The sequence below is a fragment of the Leuciscus leuciscus genome (genome assembly GCF_965113295.1).
Source record: "Leuciscus leuciscus genome assembly, chromosome: 19".
NCBI lineage: Eukaryota > Metazoa > Chordata > Actinopteri > Cypriniformes > Leuciscidae > Leuciscus > Leuciscus leuciscus.
In genome coordinates, this window is record NC_138743.1 from 30439209 (window position 1) to 30456457 (window position 17249).

Sequence of the window (17249 nt, forward strand, 5' to 3'; positions counted from 1 at the left end):
TAATCACATAACATCGTTGGTGAAATCGTTGGGTATTTTATGATTGTAAACTGGAATGATTCAGCCAATGTGAGCTTAACCCTTAGATGTTGTTTTTCTGTTTTTATCTGACAGACAGCGGAAGTCGAATTCATTTGGAATGCAGTCTGGGAGAGAGTGATTACCACTTTGCCTTCTGACTTAAAAGCCCCTTTCTATAAGACTTTTCATTCTGCAGCAGCAGCAGTGTCCCTCCATTTTGATGTGTCCATTCTCTTCTATACCAGAAACGGCTTAAGATGTGCTGGGGCATCATTTAAGGTCTGCATTGATCCATCTATGCCTTATTTCTCACAAAAACTCACACCATACATCATAACATGATAAACCGAGAGTTGAGGAGTAATTGAATGTATTTAATTTACTGCCTCATTATTTTGTTTCTTGTATGATAGCATGCTTTGCAAATTCTCTGTTTTATATTTTTGAAGTGGCTAAGAGAAAAAGAAGCACTATGTATTTTTATGATTGAAGAGTTTTGGAACTCTCCATCCCATCCCACCAATGAGATTGTGCCTGGTGCTGCCCAGCACCTGATTGATTAACGCCAACATCTTAGTACCCAATGAATAAAATTCATGTTGAATATGACGTGCTTTAATGAGTTGTGTTTGAACAGCCTGTTGAAGTGCTAATACAAATACAATGCTGATACTGACAAAGCACATCTCCGGAAGCACAAACAAAAAAACGTACTTGTCACATGTAGCATTATACTGTGTGGTTAACTCCATCACACTATCAATAAATCTCCTAAATCAACCGTTTAAGAAAACACTATACATTTACTGTTATTTTCTTAGTAGACATTGTGTTGTGTCTATATTATATTGATATTTTGGTTTTAAAACATCAAAAACACTACTCTGTTATAATACACAAATACATTTTAAATTCGAAGTTGGTTATTCAAGCAAAACAAGTGGTTAGGATTTGATACAGTCTAGTTTCTTACTGTAATTATACCATAGTTTCTGGTCACCGTGATTTTGCCAAGTAAGACATGTTCCTGGATATTTTGTTGATCCTGGAACAACATTCCTGTCCGAAAATTCTAACCCTATCCTGACCCCTAAAACTAACCCTAGCCATAACTTATCCCTAAAATCAGAGGAAAATGATAGGTGAATAATACTGATGTACAAGCACATAACCCTGGCTGTAAAGCCTAAACTTGACAAACTGTAAACTTGTCCCTCAAATCTGATTGGTTGATTGGAATGTTGTTCCAGGAACATGTACTTGGTGAAATCACATTCACCGGTAGTTTCTTTATACATATTTAGTTCTTAGTTGGGTCGACAACACGTCCTATGTAGAGGATGGATTTTGTGGCCTCATGGTAAACGATGAAAATGAAGGGTCGGTTGAAAGTGAGCCTGGGAGGAAGTGGGCTCGTAAAGAGATTGGTGGAGGCATCGGACGCTGAGCCTCCAGTCTCATCCACTTCCATGATGACCTTCTGTACCACCTGGAATCAAGCGGCATTGGTCAATGCATGCTGGTATATCACTTCTTTTACTACCATTCCATAGAATTGATATGCACATTAGATGTCAGAAATAAACCAGATTCATTTGAATAATTATATTAAATTATACAAATACAAAAATGTTAAATAATTTTGTTTTATAATATTATAACATTGTAAAAGTTTGGGGTCAGTAAGATTTTTTTTTTTTTTTTTTAGAAAAAGGAATTTATACTTTCAGCAGGATCATGTGACACTGAGACTGCAGTAATAGCATCTGAAACTTGAGCTTTGCCTTCACAGGAATAAAATACATAAATTCCAATAGAAAACAGTTAATTTAAATTTAAATCATATTTCACAATATTACTGTTTTACTGTATTTTTTTTTTAAATGTTGTATTTAAAAAAAATCTTACTATCCCCAAACTTTTGAACAGTAGTGTACAGTATATATGCACACACATACACCCTCCTGGTTATGTAAATACTAGTTAAAATCATGGTTCCATTAATAAATGAATTGACATGGTTTTTTACAGTCTCCTTGTATTGTTAGAAAAATCTCACACCTCTGACAATTTCAGGCTTTCATCGCTGCTGATTCCAGAGAGATTTGCTGTACTCCCAAAGACTTCTTTAATGCCCAGACTGGGCAGACTCATACTTAGTGAGTTGGACTGCTTCAGTGAAAATCTGGGCAACTGAATCTCCAGCTTCCTGAGGAGAGAGATAAAATTGATCTTTTAGAGATCAAAAGAAATGTCTTGAAATTGCATGTTTCTACAGAGTAACTAGAATCTGTCAAGCATGTCATATGATTGCTCGCTTTGGCTGCTCAGCATGAGTTTGATGGAAATTTGAGTCATTTAAAAAAAAGAAAAAAACATTAATTTGCGAAAATGTGAGAGACTGATTACATGACTCACGTCTTTTTCAGCTTTGCAACCCATCCGCGGAACACTTCACCAGTCATGGATTCGTCAACATAGGTGTAGTCCACATCTTCATCTGGAAGAAGGACAAGCATGGCAATGCCATCTTCACAGGGCAGTTTCAGAATGCCAACCTTTAATATGGGGTCATAGGCCAGGTAGTATTTTCCTGAATGGAGCATCATGGGCACTTGCACAATGTTATACTTGTTCACAAAGAAACGTTCCTCTTGGGTGAAGGTAACGTTGAAGGGTTTCAGCCAATAACCTGTTAAAGATTGAGAGGATCATTTTCAAAGCTTATTGCACTGCTCTCTGAAAAAGTTGAATAGACATTCAGCAGTCAAATGCAAGATGATTGTTTTGTACTTTGTAATTAGCGATGCAACGATATGAACATTTTGGCCGATAACCAATAATCCTTTCAATTTGAAAGCTGATAACAGATATATTGGCCAATAATTCTAAATCCAAATTTTTGAGCCTGATTATAAAAACAAAAGTCTCACCAATAAAAGCCATGTCCCAAACACACAATTTAGTGTATCATTTTATGCAGACCTTACATGTTGCACTTAACTATTTTCCTTTTCTGAAGTGATTTCAATCATATTTAAAGCAATTCAAAACCATCATGGCGAACAGTGCGCATCTGAAGTGTCTCCAGCTGAAGGAAAAATTCATTATTCATCGGCTTTATTATATCTGCCTAATTTTCTTTGGGCAGATAACAATCACATTAATTGGCTAATACCGATATGGTGGCCGATATATTGTGCATCCCTAATTGTAATGGACTATTTTTCTTAGCAGAAGATAATATATAACTACTTGGAATATTAAGATAAAATATAAATTATGACATTAATCATTTGTTTTTCACTTACCTGTGAAAAAAGTTGCACTGATTAACATCGCCATGCTTTGTGGATCTACATTCTCCACCACGTCTTTGACTTTGTCCCCTGTTTTGGTTCTTAGATAATTATTGATACTCTCTTTGGCCAGCTGTCCATTGGCATAATTCACATTTTGAACATCTGCATCATAAAACTGCTTAACCTGGTTGCTGAAGCTGCCATCTGCCTTGACGTCCTGCTTCACGAAGAGGCCAGTGGCCTGGATTTGAGCAGTCGTCTCCCTCAGCTGCTTGAGTAGGGTCTGAACTCTTTCCGGCTCTCCTTCTTTCTCCATGGAGGCCACACCAATACCCTGTAGCAGCTCAGTGCGAGCAGCCCCACCAGCCCCAGCTGCTAATGTGGCTAAAGCTAAGGTAGCCCCGAGGGTTGAAACGGCTACATTATCATCACTTGAGCTAGCAATCTTGCTGTAAAGCCGGGTAGCAAAGTCGGCATTCAATCGGGCAAGCTCTTCAACATCTGTGTTTTGCCCAAGAACTGACACAGCAAGGAGAGCTGCTCTGACCAAGAGGGAGAAGATGTCCATCTTCATGTTGCTCTGGTGAAAAACAGGCATTTTTATTTATCATAATGAACATAAAATAGCTACATTATATAGGTCTCATACAATTAACACTGTAAAGCCTGACATATGAAATAATAGAACAATCTTTTTTTTTTCTTTTTTTTTAATGAAAGTTTATTGAACCTTTAAGACAACATTTTAAAACAAAAATAAAAAGGGTTTGCATATTTTGAATCATATTTGATACATCAGGCTTCTATGGCTCATACAGCATGATAGAGTGAGAATAGGGAATATGGAAACACCCGAGGAGGATAGAAAAAAAATTACTCAGAGGCCCAGACAGCAAAAAATATGCAGTTTGGTGCAGATGTTATTTATATGGCCAAAAAGTTAGATACAATTCTGATAGCATGTAATGTAAACAAATTAGATATTTACAACAATATAGAGTACTACTAACATAAAATGCATATAAATCAGTTGTCACAATATCTACCAATAATAGGCTGTCTTAGTAAGATATTTAAATGCTTAGTTTTATGATCAAAGCTCTGCAGTTTTAATTTTAGGGGGCAAAATAATGCAATGCAATTCTGTATAACCGTTAATTCCCGCTATGTTCTGATCATGTTGATTATTTAAAGGGCTTAGAAATGTGATACAGTATGTTATATGGGGCTAAGAGACAATTATGTATGATTAATACAAATAAAATAAAGTGATATATGAGAGCCCGCACTGGAAAACACCAAGCTGACTGTCACTGTTTTGTTAAGGTAACGTTACCGATCAATAGGCATGAACTTTGAACATTTGATAGGTCACAACTAGTTAACGAACAACAATTTGCTATGATTGGTTAATTTATGTCTCATTGCAATGACATGGCCGTTTCGTTGTAAACAATCTCAAGTACTAAGATGTTTTTGTGGTTTGCGGAACCAAATGGCAGATATAGCTTACTTTTAAAGGCTGATAAACATGCAGACCTTTATATAAAGATTGTAGTAAAGTAATATGTAATAATCTCCAATCTGTCAATTTACTGTCAATCTCATCACAGCCAAAAATAAATAAATAAAACAAGACAAATAAAACAGCATCGTTTAAATTTGGATACAGGATGTGGACATTTGAATCAAAGTTCGTGAACAGTCGTGATGATTACAAGGCAGTGTGTGTTGACAGCGCAGTTACTTCAATGGTTCTTTTTCGCATAAATACTGCGCTAACACAGCAACACTGTTACTAAACATAATAGAAATGTTACATAATTCAATACAGTGTTCGAATTCGCGTGCATTAGATTCTACAGAGATGCAATCATAAAATAAAATCATGCAATCAAAATATGGCGGAGGCCATAATACTTACAAATGTTTGATTCGACGTCAGTGCCTAATATCCTTGTTAAATGACTACAGACAGGTCTGTTTTAAAATCATTCACAGCAAACACAGTAGATAAATTGTCTAAAACTAACCGTTCACATGATGTCGCCATCAATAACAAAGCGAACGTACGGAGATTACGCAACATCCGCCCTTTGCGCATTCTTGATGATGTACGTAGTTTACGCATGTCTCACATTCATCGCACATGAGCAACATAAACAAAAATTATTATAATGTTATTTTGCATTCTTTATTTCCTAACCAGTCAAATTTATTTTTGCTTTGTGTAATTTTTTTCTAGCTATTTGACAACTGCGTGGTAACATAATAATAATAATAATATTAATATTTATATACCTACCTATATTAACGAATGTATTCCTGTATGAAATGATTACGACGATCCAATTTGAATACCCTTCTATATAAAATCGTTATGCTGTTCACGAAAAAAAACAAAAGATGTCTAGGAAAATTAAAGTTGTTTGGCTGCATTGTCTTGTGTTATCTGCATTGTGGGGTTTTTTGTGTGTCTTGTCTTGAGGCATTATAAGTCAATATATTAATTTCAAAGATTTATATTTGAGCATCATATGGAAATATACCCCTGCACACTTTGCAAAAATTATTGGTCATCCTGTTTACCTTACCATCGCTGAGAAAAGGAACATAAACAGTAACACGTGACAATAGAGTGGCGCAGCAGGTATGACGTCAGAAACTGGAAGACTCGCCAAACGTTCCTCCGAGATTTTCCTATGGGGTTTATAATGTTTTTTCACCCCCTAATGAGTAGAATAAAGCCTGTGGTAAACAAAACTTGACGATACTTTGACGTTTCTAGTTGCTTATTAAAAACGTACGTTTTCAAAAATGAACATAACTGCTTCAAAATTCGCGTTTTCGCTATGGGTTTGTGTAATTTGTGTAAAGTATCGTCAAATAATGTTTACCACATGCTTTATTATACACAATAATGTGTCTATTATTAACCTTTATTAACCACAAACCGAAAATCTCAAAGGAACCCTCGGCGAATTAGTTTTCCGGATTCTAACGTCATACCTGGCTTCAGGCTAGCTATTGCGGTTGATTGAGTCGTCAATGATTTTTTAATCCAAGATGGAGAGAACGCTGTTAATCGGATGCGTACCTCGGTGGCGGACTGCAAGATAAGTGCAGTGCAATCTCTTTAGTTCAGGGGATTTGGTTTGGTGCAGTACTTGTGCCTGAAAGTTAAGCATCTTAGCTTGCCTTGAAGAGCATACTGTAATGCAGTAGATAGGCATTGTCTCAACTTTATTTCTTATAATTAAGACTTTATTTTAAAATTATGGCTTTAACTTGTCAGATGTCTGTCTTTCTGCATAGGCAAGATAGCTTATATATACATATTTTTATTTATTTGAATAAACACACCAAATATAATAAATAAAGTAGCAATTGTAAAAAATAAAGTCACAATTATAAGAATTTAAAAAAACACCATGGGTTTAATACATTGCAAAACAGTGAGATTTATATAAAACATCAGTGCTGCAGTAATGCATTCAGAAGCCATTGTTAGCACCGATAAGTTATCTGGGGGGGAAAAGAAAGAAAAACAAATTCAGCCCCATTGGCTCAGTCCTATGTAAGTCTCCAAAGTAATATATGAATGATTGACTAGTAGTAAAACTGAATAGACCTAAATGAAACAAATAAAGTAAGTGAGCGAAAGAGAAAAAAGATCCTTGTTGGATCCCAAAAGGCATTTTATAGTTTATGGATGGTAATACCTCCTTAGTAATGGAACAAAGGCCTATAATTGAACCCTTTTCAGATTAACTTGAAACGTGATTATCATTAGGATGAACAAAATAATATTCATTACAGGGTAGAGGCACAGGGAAGCTTGTCTTCCATTACCATCTTTGTTTATAGCCATGTTTAACAGTGTTACTAACATTTTAATCCCAATTTACCTTGCAAGTCGTCAGTCACTGGAATTTCCCCCTTTTTAGAATTGCAAAATGAGATTTTACATGAAGTGATTGATTGATTATTGGCTGTTGAGTTGATGCAAATCAGTTTAAATCATTTTACATGTACTATTTTCCTTTTGTATGGCACAAGGATTACATTGCAATTGCCTTTTAACTGAGATCACATTTTCAGCATCCAATATGATGTTTTTCTGTTCCAGTTCATTCTTCATTTGTTTCCCTCTTTGTGCAAATCAAGTAAAGAGTCAAAGGCTACAATGCAGAGCTGGATCTGCCTTTCCAAGGCTGCCATTGTTGAATGGCTGGATAAGTCTCAGTATCCAATGTCTCTAGCTCTACCTGGCGACAGGGATTTCCTTAGTGGGCACGTTCTCTTGTGCTTGCTGGCTGGTGCTTGGTACATCTATGTTGGGATCATCATCTACCTGGTAGCACTTGCCCAGGTTCTTGATGATGTTGAAGTTATAACGTGCAGTGTCTGCAATGCTGTTCTCCAGAAGCCAGCCATCAGACCTAGAGTCAGGGTCCCCTAACCTCAGCACATTTTCCATGGCTGTCTGAAGATAACGCACTCCTGTCAGCACAGACACCTAGAGAAATGAGGGGGGAAAAAGAAAAGAAAATGAGTAGACTACAAGTGACCAACCCACATTGAAGATACTGGGTATATTAGATGGGAAACAAACAATCATCTCTCATAACCAAAGTGTCGGATGCAGGAGAAATGGGCAGGAATAAAGATCTGAGTGACTTTTACAACGGCCAAATTGTTATGTCAAGGCGACTGGGTCAGATGATCTCTGAAATGGCAAGGCTTGTGGGCCTTGCCATTTCAGTAGTGGTCTGAGGAGGGACAAACCACAAACCAGCAACAGGGTGTTGTGTGCCTAAGGCTCATTGATGCATGAGGGCAATGAAGGCTATCCCATCTGGTCCAGGCAAACAGAAGGTCTACTTTGGCACAAGTCACACAAAATTTTGATGATGGTTATGGGAAGAATGTGTCAACACACACTGTGCATCACACTCTTCTGCGTATGGGGCTGTGTAGCGGGCTGTGTAGCCGCAGACCAATCAGAGTGTCTATGATGACCCCTGTCCTCTGCCAAAAGCGTCGGAACTGAACCTCGGAGCAGTGGAAGAAGTTCGCCTTTTCTGACGAGTCCCGTTTTCATGTGGATGTCCGTGTACGTGTGCGCCGATTACCTGGAGAAGTGATGGGACCAGGATGCACTGTGGGACGACAATAAGCCGGTGGAGGAAGTGTGTGATGCTTCCGGCCATTCATGTGGACTTAAATTTGACACATGCCAAAACCTAAACATTGTTTCAGACCAAGTGGCCTCTTTCAGCAGGATAATGCACTGCCACACTGCACACATTGTTCAGGAATGGTTTGAGGAAAATTACAAAGAGTTCAAGGTGTTGATCTGGCCTCTAAATTCCCCAGATCTCAATTTAATTGAGCATCTGTGGGATGTCCTGGACCTATACAAGTTCGATCCATGGCGGCTCAACCTCACACCCTACAGAACTTGAAGGATCTGCTGCTAACGTCTTGGTGCCAGATACCACAGGACACCTTCAGCGGGTCGGCACTGTTTTGGCAGCATGTGGAGGACCAACAGCTTATTAAGCAGGTGGTCATAATGTTTTTGACTCATTGGTGTGAGTGTATTTATATTATATTTTAAGATAGAAGTCTCTTATGCTCACTTGATCAAAAATACAGTAAAAACAGTAGTATTGATAAATATTATTACAGTTTAAAATAAGTTTTCCATTTTAATATATTTCAAAATGAAATTTATTCCTGTGATTCAGCAAAGCTGAATTTTCAGCAGCCATTACTCCAGTCTGCATGATTTATTTTAAGTAGACATATTTTGTAACATTATAAATGTCTTTATTCTCACTTTTGGTCAATTTATTGCGTCCTTGCTGCATAAACGTATTAATTTACTTACCCCAAACTTTTGAATGGTAGTGTATCACGCTTTCCACAAAAATATTAAGCAGCTCCACTGTTTTCAACATTGATAATAATGAGCACCAAATCATCTTAGTATGATTTCTGAAGGATCATGTGACACTGAAGACTGGATTAATGATGCTAAAAATTCAGCTTTGCCATCACAAGAATAAATTACATTATAAAAGATTTAAATAGAAAAAAGTTATTTTAAATTGTAATAATATTTCACGATTTTACTGTTTGTACAGTATATTTTATTCAATTATTCCAAATAAATTGTTCCCAACTTTTGACCAGTAGTGTATATATTACAGAATATGGACTTTAATTTTGTCAGATCAATATCACACACCTCAAAAAGCCAGATGGTGAGAACGATTAAGCCAATGGACTGCATTATCTGTGTGTAGTGCTCAAGCAGAGCCTGTCTGCAACCCCTTCGGTTCAGGTTCAGCTCCTCCTTCTGATAGTCATAATGATAGTGCGCTGAGTTGTTGGTGATTTGATGCTGAATACAGGGCCGAGGAGAATGCAGACCACAGCAGCTGAACGGCACCCCGTTGATCAGATACTTCCCTTCCACGTTACTCCGCAGCCTCCTGAAGAAGAGAAGAGTGCATTAAATGATGTATGGAGGCATACACAGATGAATAAGAGTAAAGAAATGTTTTGATGATGAAGGTTGATGCATTGCTCTGAAATATTAGTGTGCATTGAAATGCATATAATCCTCAGCTTTATTTAAACTTTCTGCATCATCTGTTAAAGGGATAGTTAAACCAAAAGGAAAATTACATATGTCATCATTTACTCACCTAAATGTTGTTCCAAACCTGTATGAGTTTTTTCTTCTGTGGAACATATTTGGAAATTGTCCGCTCAATGGAATTCAATGGGGTTCAATGTTATTTTGGACCCCACTACCTTTAATTGTAGAGACAAAAACAGTCACAACATTCTTTAAATGTGTGTTCTGCAGAGAAAAGAAAGTCATACAGGTTTGGAATTACATGAAGGTGAGTAAATGATGACATAATTTTCATTGTTGAGTGAACAATGCCTTTAACCCCTTAACATGAAAGTACATTGACTAAAATTGACTTACTCCACCACTTCGCTATTGGTCATATCCAGGTAGCGGTTACTAATCCACTGAATGTGAAACCAGTCCCGATACCCTCCATTGCCGCAGCACTGAAACTGCATTTGCAGCATGTCCATTGTGCGTTTAATGTAGCAGCGACCCGGCGTGTCCGTGTCCTTATAGTAGCGCATGGCGTCACGAAGGCCTAAAAACAGCGACTCTTCCAGATCGTTGCGCATGCTATAGCACATCAGGGCGCCCACGAGGATGCAGAACGTAAAGAAAAAGGTACATATGATGTAAGGCAGCATCAGCAACTTCCATCGCAGGAACTTGGTGGTGTCCACACAGTCATAGCAGATCTTGCCCCCCAGGAAGTTGATCGCACAGGCAGTCAAGCCAACACAGATAAGCATGTTTGGCACCGAGTCGATCTCTTTTGACATCAGCTCCCGCCTCTTCTCGATCTCCACCTTTAAGAATAAGCCCAGGCTGAAGAGCGTGACTCCCGTGACCACAGACACCCAATTCAGCACCCATAAAACCTGGGCCAGTTTGTCTCTCCTTGTCTTCGTAAATGTCACTTTTAAAACTGCCATTGTCAATGTAAAGTGTTACTTTTACCGTCTTAGCAGTACATTTTTACGTCCATGTGTGAAGCTCATTTAATTTACATTGATATAACGTACTGGGTAAATGGGAGAGAACAGGGAACATGTTCCACAGGGAGGAGGGGAGTGAACTGGGAGAGAAGGCCAAGAGGGCCACATAAGCAGCTTAGAGTAGGTATTTTTACACTCCTGGATGGCGGCCTTGGCTGCATAATAGTGCAGGTACTGAAATCAAGATGAAAATGTAAGAAATTAATGCACAGACACTTTACATATGAAAATGGCTATTTAATATACATAGTATATATCTGTAAAAATACTATATATACTAATATTCTGATACCATATTCTTGTAAATACTAAAGGATTATTTCTGAGTTTAATGTAATGTGCAAGCTTATTGTAGTTCAGTAAGTTTAGAAATTGCATATTGAAAATGACTGAATTAATTACAGCTTCAATTCAGTCATACTCGATACACAATATCGATAGACAGATAGATTGACAGACAGAAAGACAGACAGACAGATAGATAGATAGATAGATAGATAGATAGATAGATAGATAGATAGATAGATAGATAGATCATTACATTAGTTATTGCAAAAGAACATAAAAAAAAATAATGGCTTGAATAATAGCTAATGTCTTTTTCAGTCAAATTTCCACATCCCTATCCCTCTTTAACCTACCTGCTCAGATCTCACATAGTTGCATAAGGGCTTGTAATCCATGGACCTTGATTGATGGTGCTGTCATATTCCCTTTTTTGCTTATTTCTGGTAAGGGACTACAGAAGAGGTGAGAAGTGTGTTGTGACTGCTGTCCAGACTCACTTTGACCTACACATAATCCATTTATCCCTTGGATTTAACAGAACACCTCCAAGCCATCTGGGCCAATCCCAAGTGAATAAAATCAGTGCTCCACCCCCCACCCCCATCCCCATGCTTTCAATAATAAATAATAATATATGTAGGCCTATTTATTACGTGAAATAACCCCAACCAACCCAAAACATGGGGCAGTTCAAGGACAAACTCCGTAAAATGTTTAGATTTGGGGTAGAACCTAACTAGTATGTTTATGTATTTTCAGACTGGTATTTGTCAGTATACTGGACAAATTCGTTTTTGACATGTAGCCTATAGCAATGGTAAGGCTATGTCAAAGATTGGGAAAAAATTGTGTTGGTCAGCTTAGAGATAAAATGAAGTTGCAGAACGTAAGAATGATGCTAAACACATCTGACAGCAGGTATTGTAGGCTATATGAATCTGATTCCATTTCCCCGATTGTCTATAAAATGTGTAAAATAAAACGTCAGAAGTAAAAAATAAATAATGTCCAGTGCTGAACTGAATATTAAATATAACACAATTTTTGCATTTTGCAGCGTTCGATATTTTTCCTATCTAAACAATGTTTGTTAACATTTAATATTTAAAATAGCTTAGGCAACGATGACAACACTGCAATCAAAAGTAAAGAGTGCAGTGCATGCAGTGGTGACATTAGTCGTCCAATAATATGATGCCGACATTCACCGTCATGCGCAATAGCGGAATGCAGTCGCCGGAACGATGGCCGTCGATAATTTTCTCTTTGGCCAGTGCATCCTTTATTTTTTAGCTTTTATTTTCGGTTTTATCGCCGTTGTGCCTCTCTCTGAAAACGGCGATGACTTTCAGGGGAAATGCCTGCTGTTTACTGAGGGAATGTGGCAAAACGAGAACATGACGATGGGGAAACAGCGCTTTATAGTTGAAGAATGGGGACCAGAGTCGTCCTGCCGCTTCATCACTTTCGTGGGCATCGTGTCTCTCATCCTCTCGGCCGTACAGGCGTGGCGGACCTTCTTCTTCCTCTGCAAAGGCCACGACTAGTAAGCACTTACATCAAATTGATTATGAAATCACCCCAACGTTTCAAGCAGTAAATGATGTTCTTTTCTGTCCTTATCTCTTTGCAGCTCTCTTTTGCATGCCTTCCTGAATCTTCTCCTGTCCCTCTTGGTGGTTTTTATAGTCTTTGTGGCCGGTACTATCTCCAGTGTTGGCTTCAGTGGATGGTGTGATGCTGTCACTGAAAATGGGGCAATGCCGAGCAGGTAGACGGGTTTTAACCATTTTGAATTAGTTAGAATTAAGCAATATCACACAAGCAGAAGTGCTGCATTGCAGATCATGACTGGCTGACTGTCTACAATGTAGGCTATGTATGTGTATACTGTGTGTACTGTATATATAAGATATATAATAAATATTGGCATGGCTGTGATTGTAAATAGTTCCACTTTTTAAATTACTTCTGCTTTAAATTTGGTTAATTTCTCTTTGGCAGTTGTGAGGATCTGCAAGACACAGATTTAGAGCTCGGTGTTGACAACTCCTCCTTTTATGACCAGTTTGCCATTGCACAGGTAAACATTCATCCACAAGTAATATAAAATCTACATTCACAAGCTGAGATTTTACAGTATGTATTTCAAAATATCCATAATATGTGATATGTCAATATTTTCTTCTTTCCACAGTTTGGCTTGTGGTCGGCCTGGTTATGCTGGCTGGGTCTAACAGTGATAGCCTTCCTGAAGGTTTACCATAACCACCGACAACAGGAGGTGCTAGACGGTCTAGTTCAAGAGAAGGAGCTCCTGCTTGGTCATCCTTCACAGAGGAGTTCTTACATGTACAACAGGAACGCCATGATTTAAACATACTGTACATATCGCACTTAGTCCATTTACACTGCATGAGCTAGTTTCTGAGAGCAGAATTAAGCCCTCAAGATAAAATGTATTTTTGTATAAAACCTCTATCAAACATTATATGAGTCTTAGTTATTAGATTCTTTAACTCAAATTATGTTAATTAAATAAATGTTCATGGGACACAAGGCTGAATCCAGAGTTAAATTGTTTCCACTGTTGTTCTTTAGACAGCACCCTGACATAATTCTCTTCAAACTGTACATGGAATTATCACATGTTCATATTCACTCTTATTTTTACAGTATAGGACATAATGAAGACTGCCTGTGAGATATTGTTGTATCTCATGCATTAGGAGACCCAGTAAAGCGTAAATGAGGACCCTCTCTTTGAGCAGATGTCAGTGCTTTACAAGTTCACTCTTGTGAATTGTAAAGTCGACTGCAAATAGAAACTGTACTGCCTTTACTGTACATGAGAATATAATCAGAAATAAAATTGAATAATGGCTCTTAATGCGGCTTTATTCTTTAACCTATAGGACCAGAGTTTATCCTCACTTTTATACAGTCTTTTGCATGTAGCCAACACACACTAGATTGACAAAATATTCAATTGCTTCTCCCTTATTATTGCTGGTCCCTTACATCATAACTTATTTATGTGAAACCTAAAATGTATTGTGGTAGTCTACTGTTGAAATGCAACTGGAATTTTATCCGCGCTGATAATTAGGTTCTTAGCTACCTGTCTTCTGTTATTGAAGCTCAAACACCTTAAATAATAATCAGCAAAACTATTTATTATTTTTATTTTTATTCTGATTATTATATAAAACTGTACTGGCTTCAAGGCATGTACTAGTGTAGTGCAACTTACCATTCATCACACCGTGTATTTGCAGTTTCATTGTCTCTATCTCCACCAAGTGGCTGAAAAATAAAATTGCTACACACACAGCTAAAGGTACAAAACAGCCCTACTGATGAATCTCGAAAATAACACTAACTGCTTTATTTTACATTTAGAGTTATTCATTTAGCGTAACATTGATTCAAAAAGATTGAGAACCTCTGATATATTGTCCATGCTCATTTTCTCAATTTTTACATTTAGATTATTAATGACCTTTACCCTCATCTAATGCTCACTTCAAACGTTTTTAAAAACAGCAATAATTTAAATGTAATCTTTAGCAAATACCAAAATTAATATCTATTTTTCATACTGTACATTATAAATGTTGTGATGTATAAATGAATCTTTAGCATTTAAAACAGATCAGTTTAGCTTTTAGTTTTTTAATTTTATATGGACGAAATTGCATAGATTTGAACATTTTAATATTGGCCATGTTTTGGTTATACTGTACAACATTATAACATCGGATGTGACATTAAAATGTTGAAAAAAAAATGTATACTGCAGTTAGGTTTTTTTTAATGAAGTTGTGTCATTTCTTGCATGAATTGACTGTTTTTATTTTTATTTTTTATGTTTAATTGTCTATTTGTGTTGTTTGTAAAGTGTAATGGTGGCAAATGAGTTTCCCCTTATTGGGATCAATAAAGTTTTCTAATCTAATCTAAAAAACCTAACTAATATTTCAACCATTTCCTAACATGAACCCTCAGTTAAAACTTCCTGATGATTCAGCAAAATGATACGTTGTATACATGTGCAGTTTTCAAATAAAATCATTTCAACAAAACACAAAAATGTATACAACTTTATAAAGAAAGGGCCATACAGTATATTCTATTACTTAGAAATGCATATGTTTCCTCTTTAGCCTATAAGTTCTGAACAAACTTGTGACAGTGATTATGTGAAGTTGATCGTTTTCAAAGAACATGGGTTGTCGGTAACAAACTGGATCTTTAATTTACACATGAAAGAGCTGTTTCGATACAGATCTGTCACAGAGGCTAAAAATGTCACCAATCCTCTCAGAGAATAAGAATGTGGAGGAGCCATGGTTCAGTTCAGACGGCATTCCACTTATCTCCCTCCCATTTCTCTATACTGGCCTAATGATGACTTCATAGATATAGCATTTGTGTCATCTGAGACCAGTTTTTACCAGTTTGCAGTTTCCTGATATAATATAGTTGCTTAGCAGCCAAAGAAAACTATACAAATGTTCTATGTTGTGATTGTTTCCTACTATAGTTTATAGCATCCGATTTCCTCCATAGCCCACCATTGGACTGTCCTGAGAGACCATGGCTGACCTGCTGTTCAAATTTGCCAAACATTGATTTTGTTTTGAACAGGTTTTGAACAGCAGGTCAGCCATGGTCTCTCAGGACACTCCAATGGTGGGCTATAAGGCTACTGGAGACAAGTTTCATTGAACTATTATGTGGGTTAATCTTATAGGAGATTGAAGATATCCCACATTACATGAACTTTAGGTAAATACTTGGCCTGCAAACACCTCACTCCTGTGAGCCTTCAAAAAACAAACAAAGAAATGCGATCTGATGCTATCACCGGAACTAGCTCTACTTCACAAGCAAGTTTAGCCAAAACATGCTCTTTGAAAAAAGGGTTATATAGAAACTTAAAGAGTTCTGTCAGGCGCTTCAAATAGGCTATAGAACATATAGGGGTCCCATCATGGGATCATTTTATGGATTTAGTTAATTCATTTAGTTTTAGTTTTAATTACATTTTATGAATTCAACAGTTTGTAAGCATACTTTTTTACTAGAAAAAAAATGAAATAACCAGTAATTTAAGACATTTCTTTTTAAATAGAAACTTTTTGACATGCAAGGCTTCTTTAAAATTCAAGAACCCTAACCATCTTTTTTCTATTAGAGTGGGACAACTCTTCAATTACTTGCAAGTTTTTAGGTACAGATTTTATAGGTTTTTTTTGTTTTTGTTTTTTGAGTCAATTTCTTCTAAGACTGGTTTATATTTAAGATGTCATTGTAATTTTGCACTTAGCTTCATAGAACTCATTGTTCATTAATATTTCAGATTGTGAATTTATAGTCTATGTATTTATACTTATGTTGTTGAAACATTTAGTATGATTTAAAAATGCTCTCTTATGCTATATGACCCATCACATTCTGAACGCAGAGGAATGTTAGCAGTTAGGCTAGTTTCACTGTGACCTCAAAGAACTGGTCTGCCATGTCAACAACAGCCTCTGATTAGACTTTGCATGTTAAAAGATGACATCTTTACAAGTATATCCTGTAGAATGGCATTCATTTGTCTTTTTGAATCCCGAGTGAATCCTTTCTTGAAGAATACAGTGACATCAGCTTTAAACTTTTAGAGTCTTAAACATTAAGGCGATTGTTATTTTAAGTCTATTCGTATTTCTCAGTAGAACATTTTTGTACGCTCATATTTAATTTTTTCTCTCTTGTTTTCAATATGATGATATGCATTTGTCAAGCAATTTGCAATGTGTTCCAATGCTGTTTTAAATGCATTTATCTCTACCATATTATATTCTCAAGCTGAATAGATCTAAATGTGTTCTCTCAGTTATATACTAATTGATCATACTATTTTATCATCCGGTAATGTTAAGCAAGAGGGTGAACTAATACATTGTCAAAGCAACAATAATCTTCTTGGTTTTTAAC

At 36.8% G+C, this 17249-nt stretch overlaps 4 protein-coding genes across 5 annotated transcripts in view; 2 read left to right on the plus strand and 2 right to left on the minus strand.

The window, feature by feature from the left end:
* ppp4r4 (protein phosphatase 4, regulatory subunit 4) overlaps window positions 1–630 on the plus strand; it is a 37174-nt gene extending 36544 nt beyond the window's left edge. Inside the window, exon 25 of the mRNA XM_082148374.1 lies at window positions 115–630. Coding sequence (XP_082004500.1) covers window positions 115–160 — 46 coding nt within the window. The 3' untranslated portion in view covers window positions 161–630. The remainder of the gene's footprint in view (window positions 1–114) is intronic.
* serpina10a (serpin peptidase inhibitor, clade A (alpha-1 antiproteinase, antitrypsin), member 10a) lies at window positions 621–5426 on the minus strand. 2 transcript variants are annotated; one of them, XM_082148377.1, is made up of 5 exons: window positions 5357–5426; window positions 3333–3903; window positions 2440–2713; window positions 2083–2230; window positions 621–1510 (listed from the first exon to the last, which is right to left on the minus strand). In XM_082148377.1, exons 2-5 carry the CDS (start codon window positions 3895–3897, stop codon window positions 1322–1324), a joined length of 1176 nt encoding a protein of 391 aa, XP_082004503.1. In that variant the 5' UTR covers window positions 3898–3903; window positions 5357–5426; the 3' UTR covers window positions 621–1321. The 2 variants fall into 2 exon arrangements, with proteins under 2 accessions (XP_082004503.1, XP_082004502.1); XM_082148376.1 differs by having other exon boundaries at window positions 5248–5418.
* A 1341-nt stretch (window positions 5427–6767) lies between these two features.
* On the minus strand, window positions 6768–11745 carry prph2lb (peripherin 2-like b). The gene is made up of 4 exons (XM_082146552.1): window positions 11615–11745; window positions 10333–11147; window positions 9580–9826; window positions 6768–7842 (listed from the first exon to the last, which is right to left on the minus strand). The coding sequence occupies exons 2-4, from the start codon at window positions 10908–10910 to the stop codon at window positions 7588–7590; spliced, it is 1080 nt and encodes a 359-aa protein (XP_082002678.1). The 5' UTR covers window positions 10911–11147; window positions 11615–11745; the 3' UTR covers window positions 6768–7587.
* A 321-nt stretch (window positions 11746–12066) lies between these two features.
* On the plus strand, window positions 12067–14494 carry tmem179aa (transmembrane protein 179a-A). The gene is made up of 4 exons (XM_082147786.1): window positions 12067–12807; window positions 12895–13032; window positions 13266–13344; window positions 13459–14494. Exons 1-4 carry the CDS (start codon window positions 12506–12508, stop codon window positions 13636–13638), a joined length of 699 nt encoding a protein of 232 aa, XP_082003912.1. The 5' UTR covers window positions 12067–12505; the 3' UTR covers window positions 13639–14494.
* Window positions 14495–17249: the final 2755 nt, after the last annotated feature.

Coding starts and splice junctions, on each gene's coding strand:
- serpina10a (XM_082148377.1), bottom strand. CDS start 3,897: ATGAAGATGGACATCTTCTCCCTCTTGGTCAGAGCAGCTCTCCTTGCT. Junction 2,714..3,332: donor CAGTGCAACTTTTTTCACAG/GTAAGTGAAAAA, acceptor AATCTTTAACAG/GTTATTGGCTGAAACCCTTC. Junction 2,231..2,439: donor GTTGCAAAGCTGAAAAAGAC/GTGAGTCATGTA, acceptor CTCTCTCCTCAG/GAAGCTGGAGATTCAGTTGC.
- prph2lb (XM_082146552.1), bottom strand. CDS start 10,910: ATGGCAGTTTTAAAAGTGACATTTACGAAGACAAGGAGAGACAAACTG. Junction 9,827..10,332: donor ACCAATAGCGAAGTGGTGGA/GTAAGTCAATTT, acceptor TCTCTTCTTCAG/GAGGCTGCGGAGTAACGTGG. Junction 7,843..9,579: donor TCACCATCTGGCTTTTTGAG/GTGTGTGATATT, acceptor TCATTTCTCTAG/GTGTCTGTGCTGACAGGAGT.
- tmem179aa (XM_082147786.1), top strand. CDS start 12,506: ATGGCCGTCGATAATTTTCTCTTTGGCCAGTGCATCCTTTATTTTTTA. Junction 12,808..12,894: donor CTCTGCAAAGGCCACGACTA/GTAAGCACTTAC, acceptor ATCTCTTTGCAG/CTCTCTTTTGCATGCCTTCC. Junction 13,033..13,265: donor AATGGGGCAATGCCGAGCAG/GTAGACGGGTTT, acceptor TCTCTTTGGCAG/TTGTGAGGATCTGCAAGACA.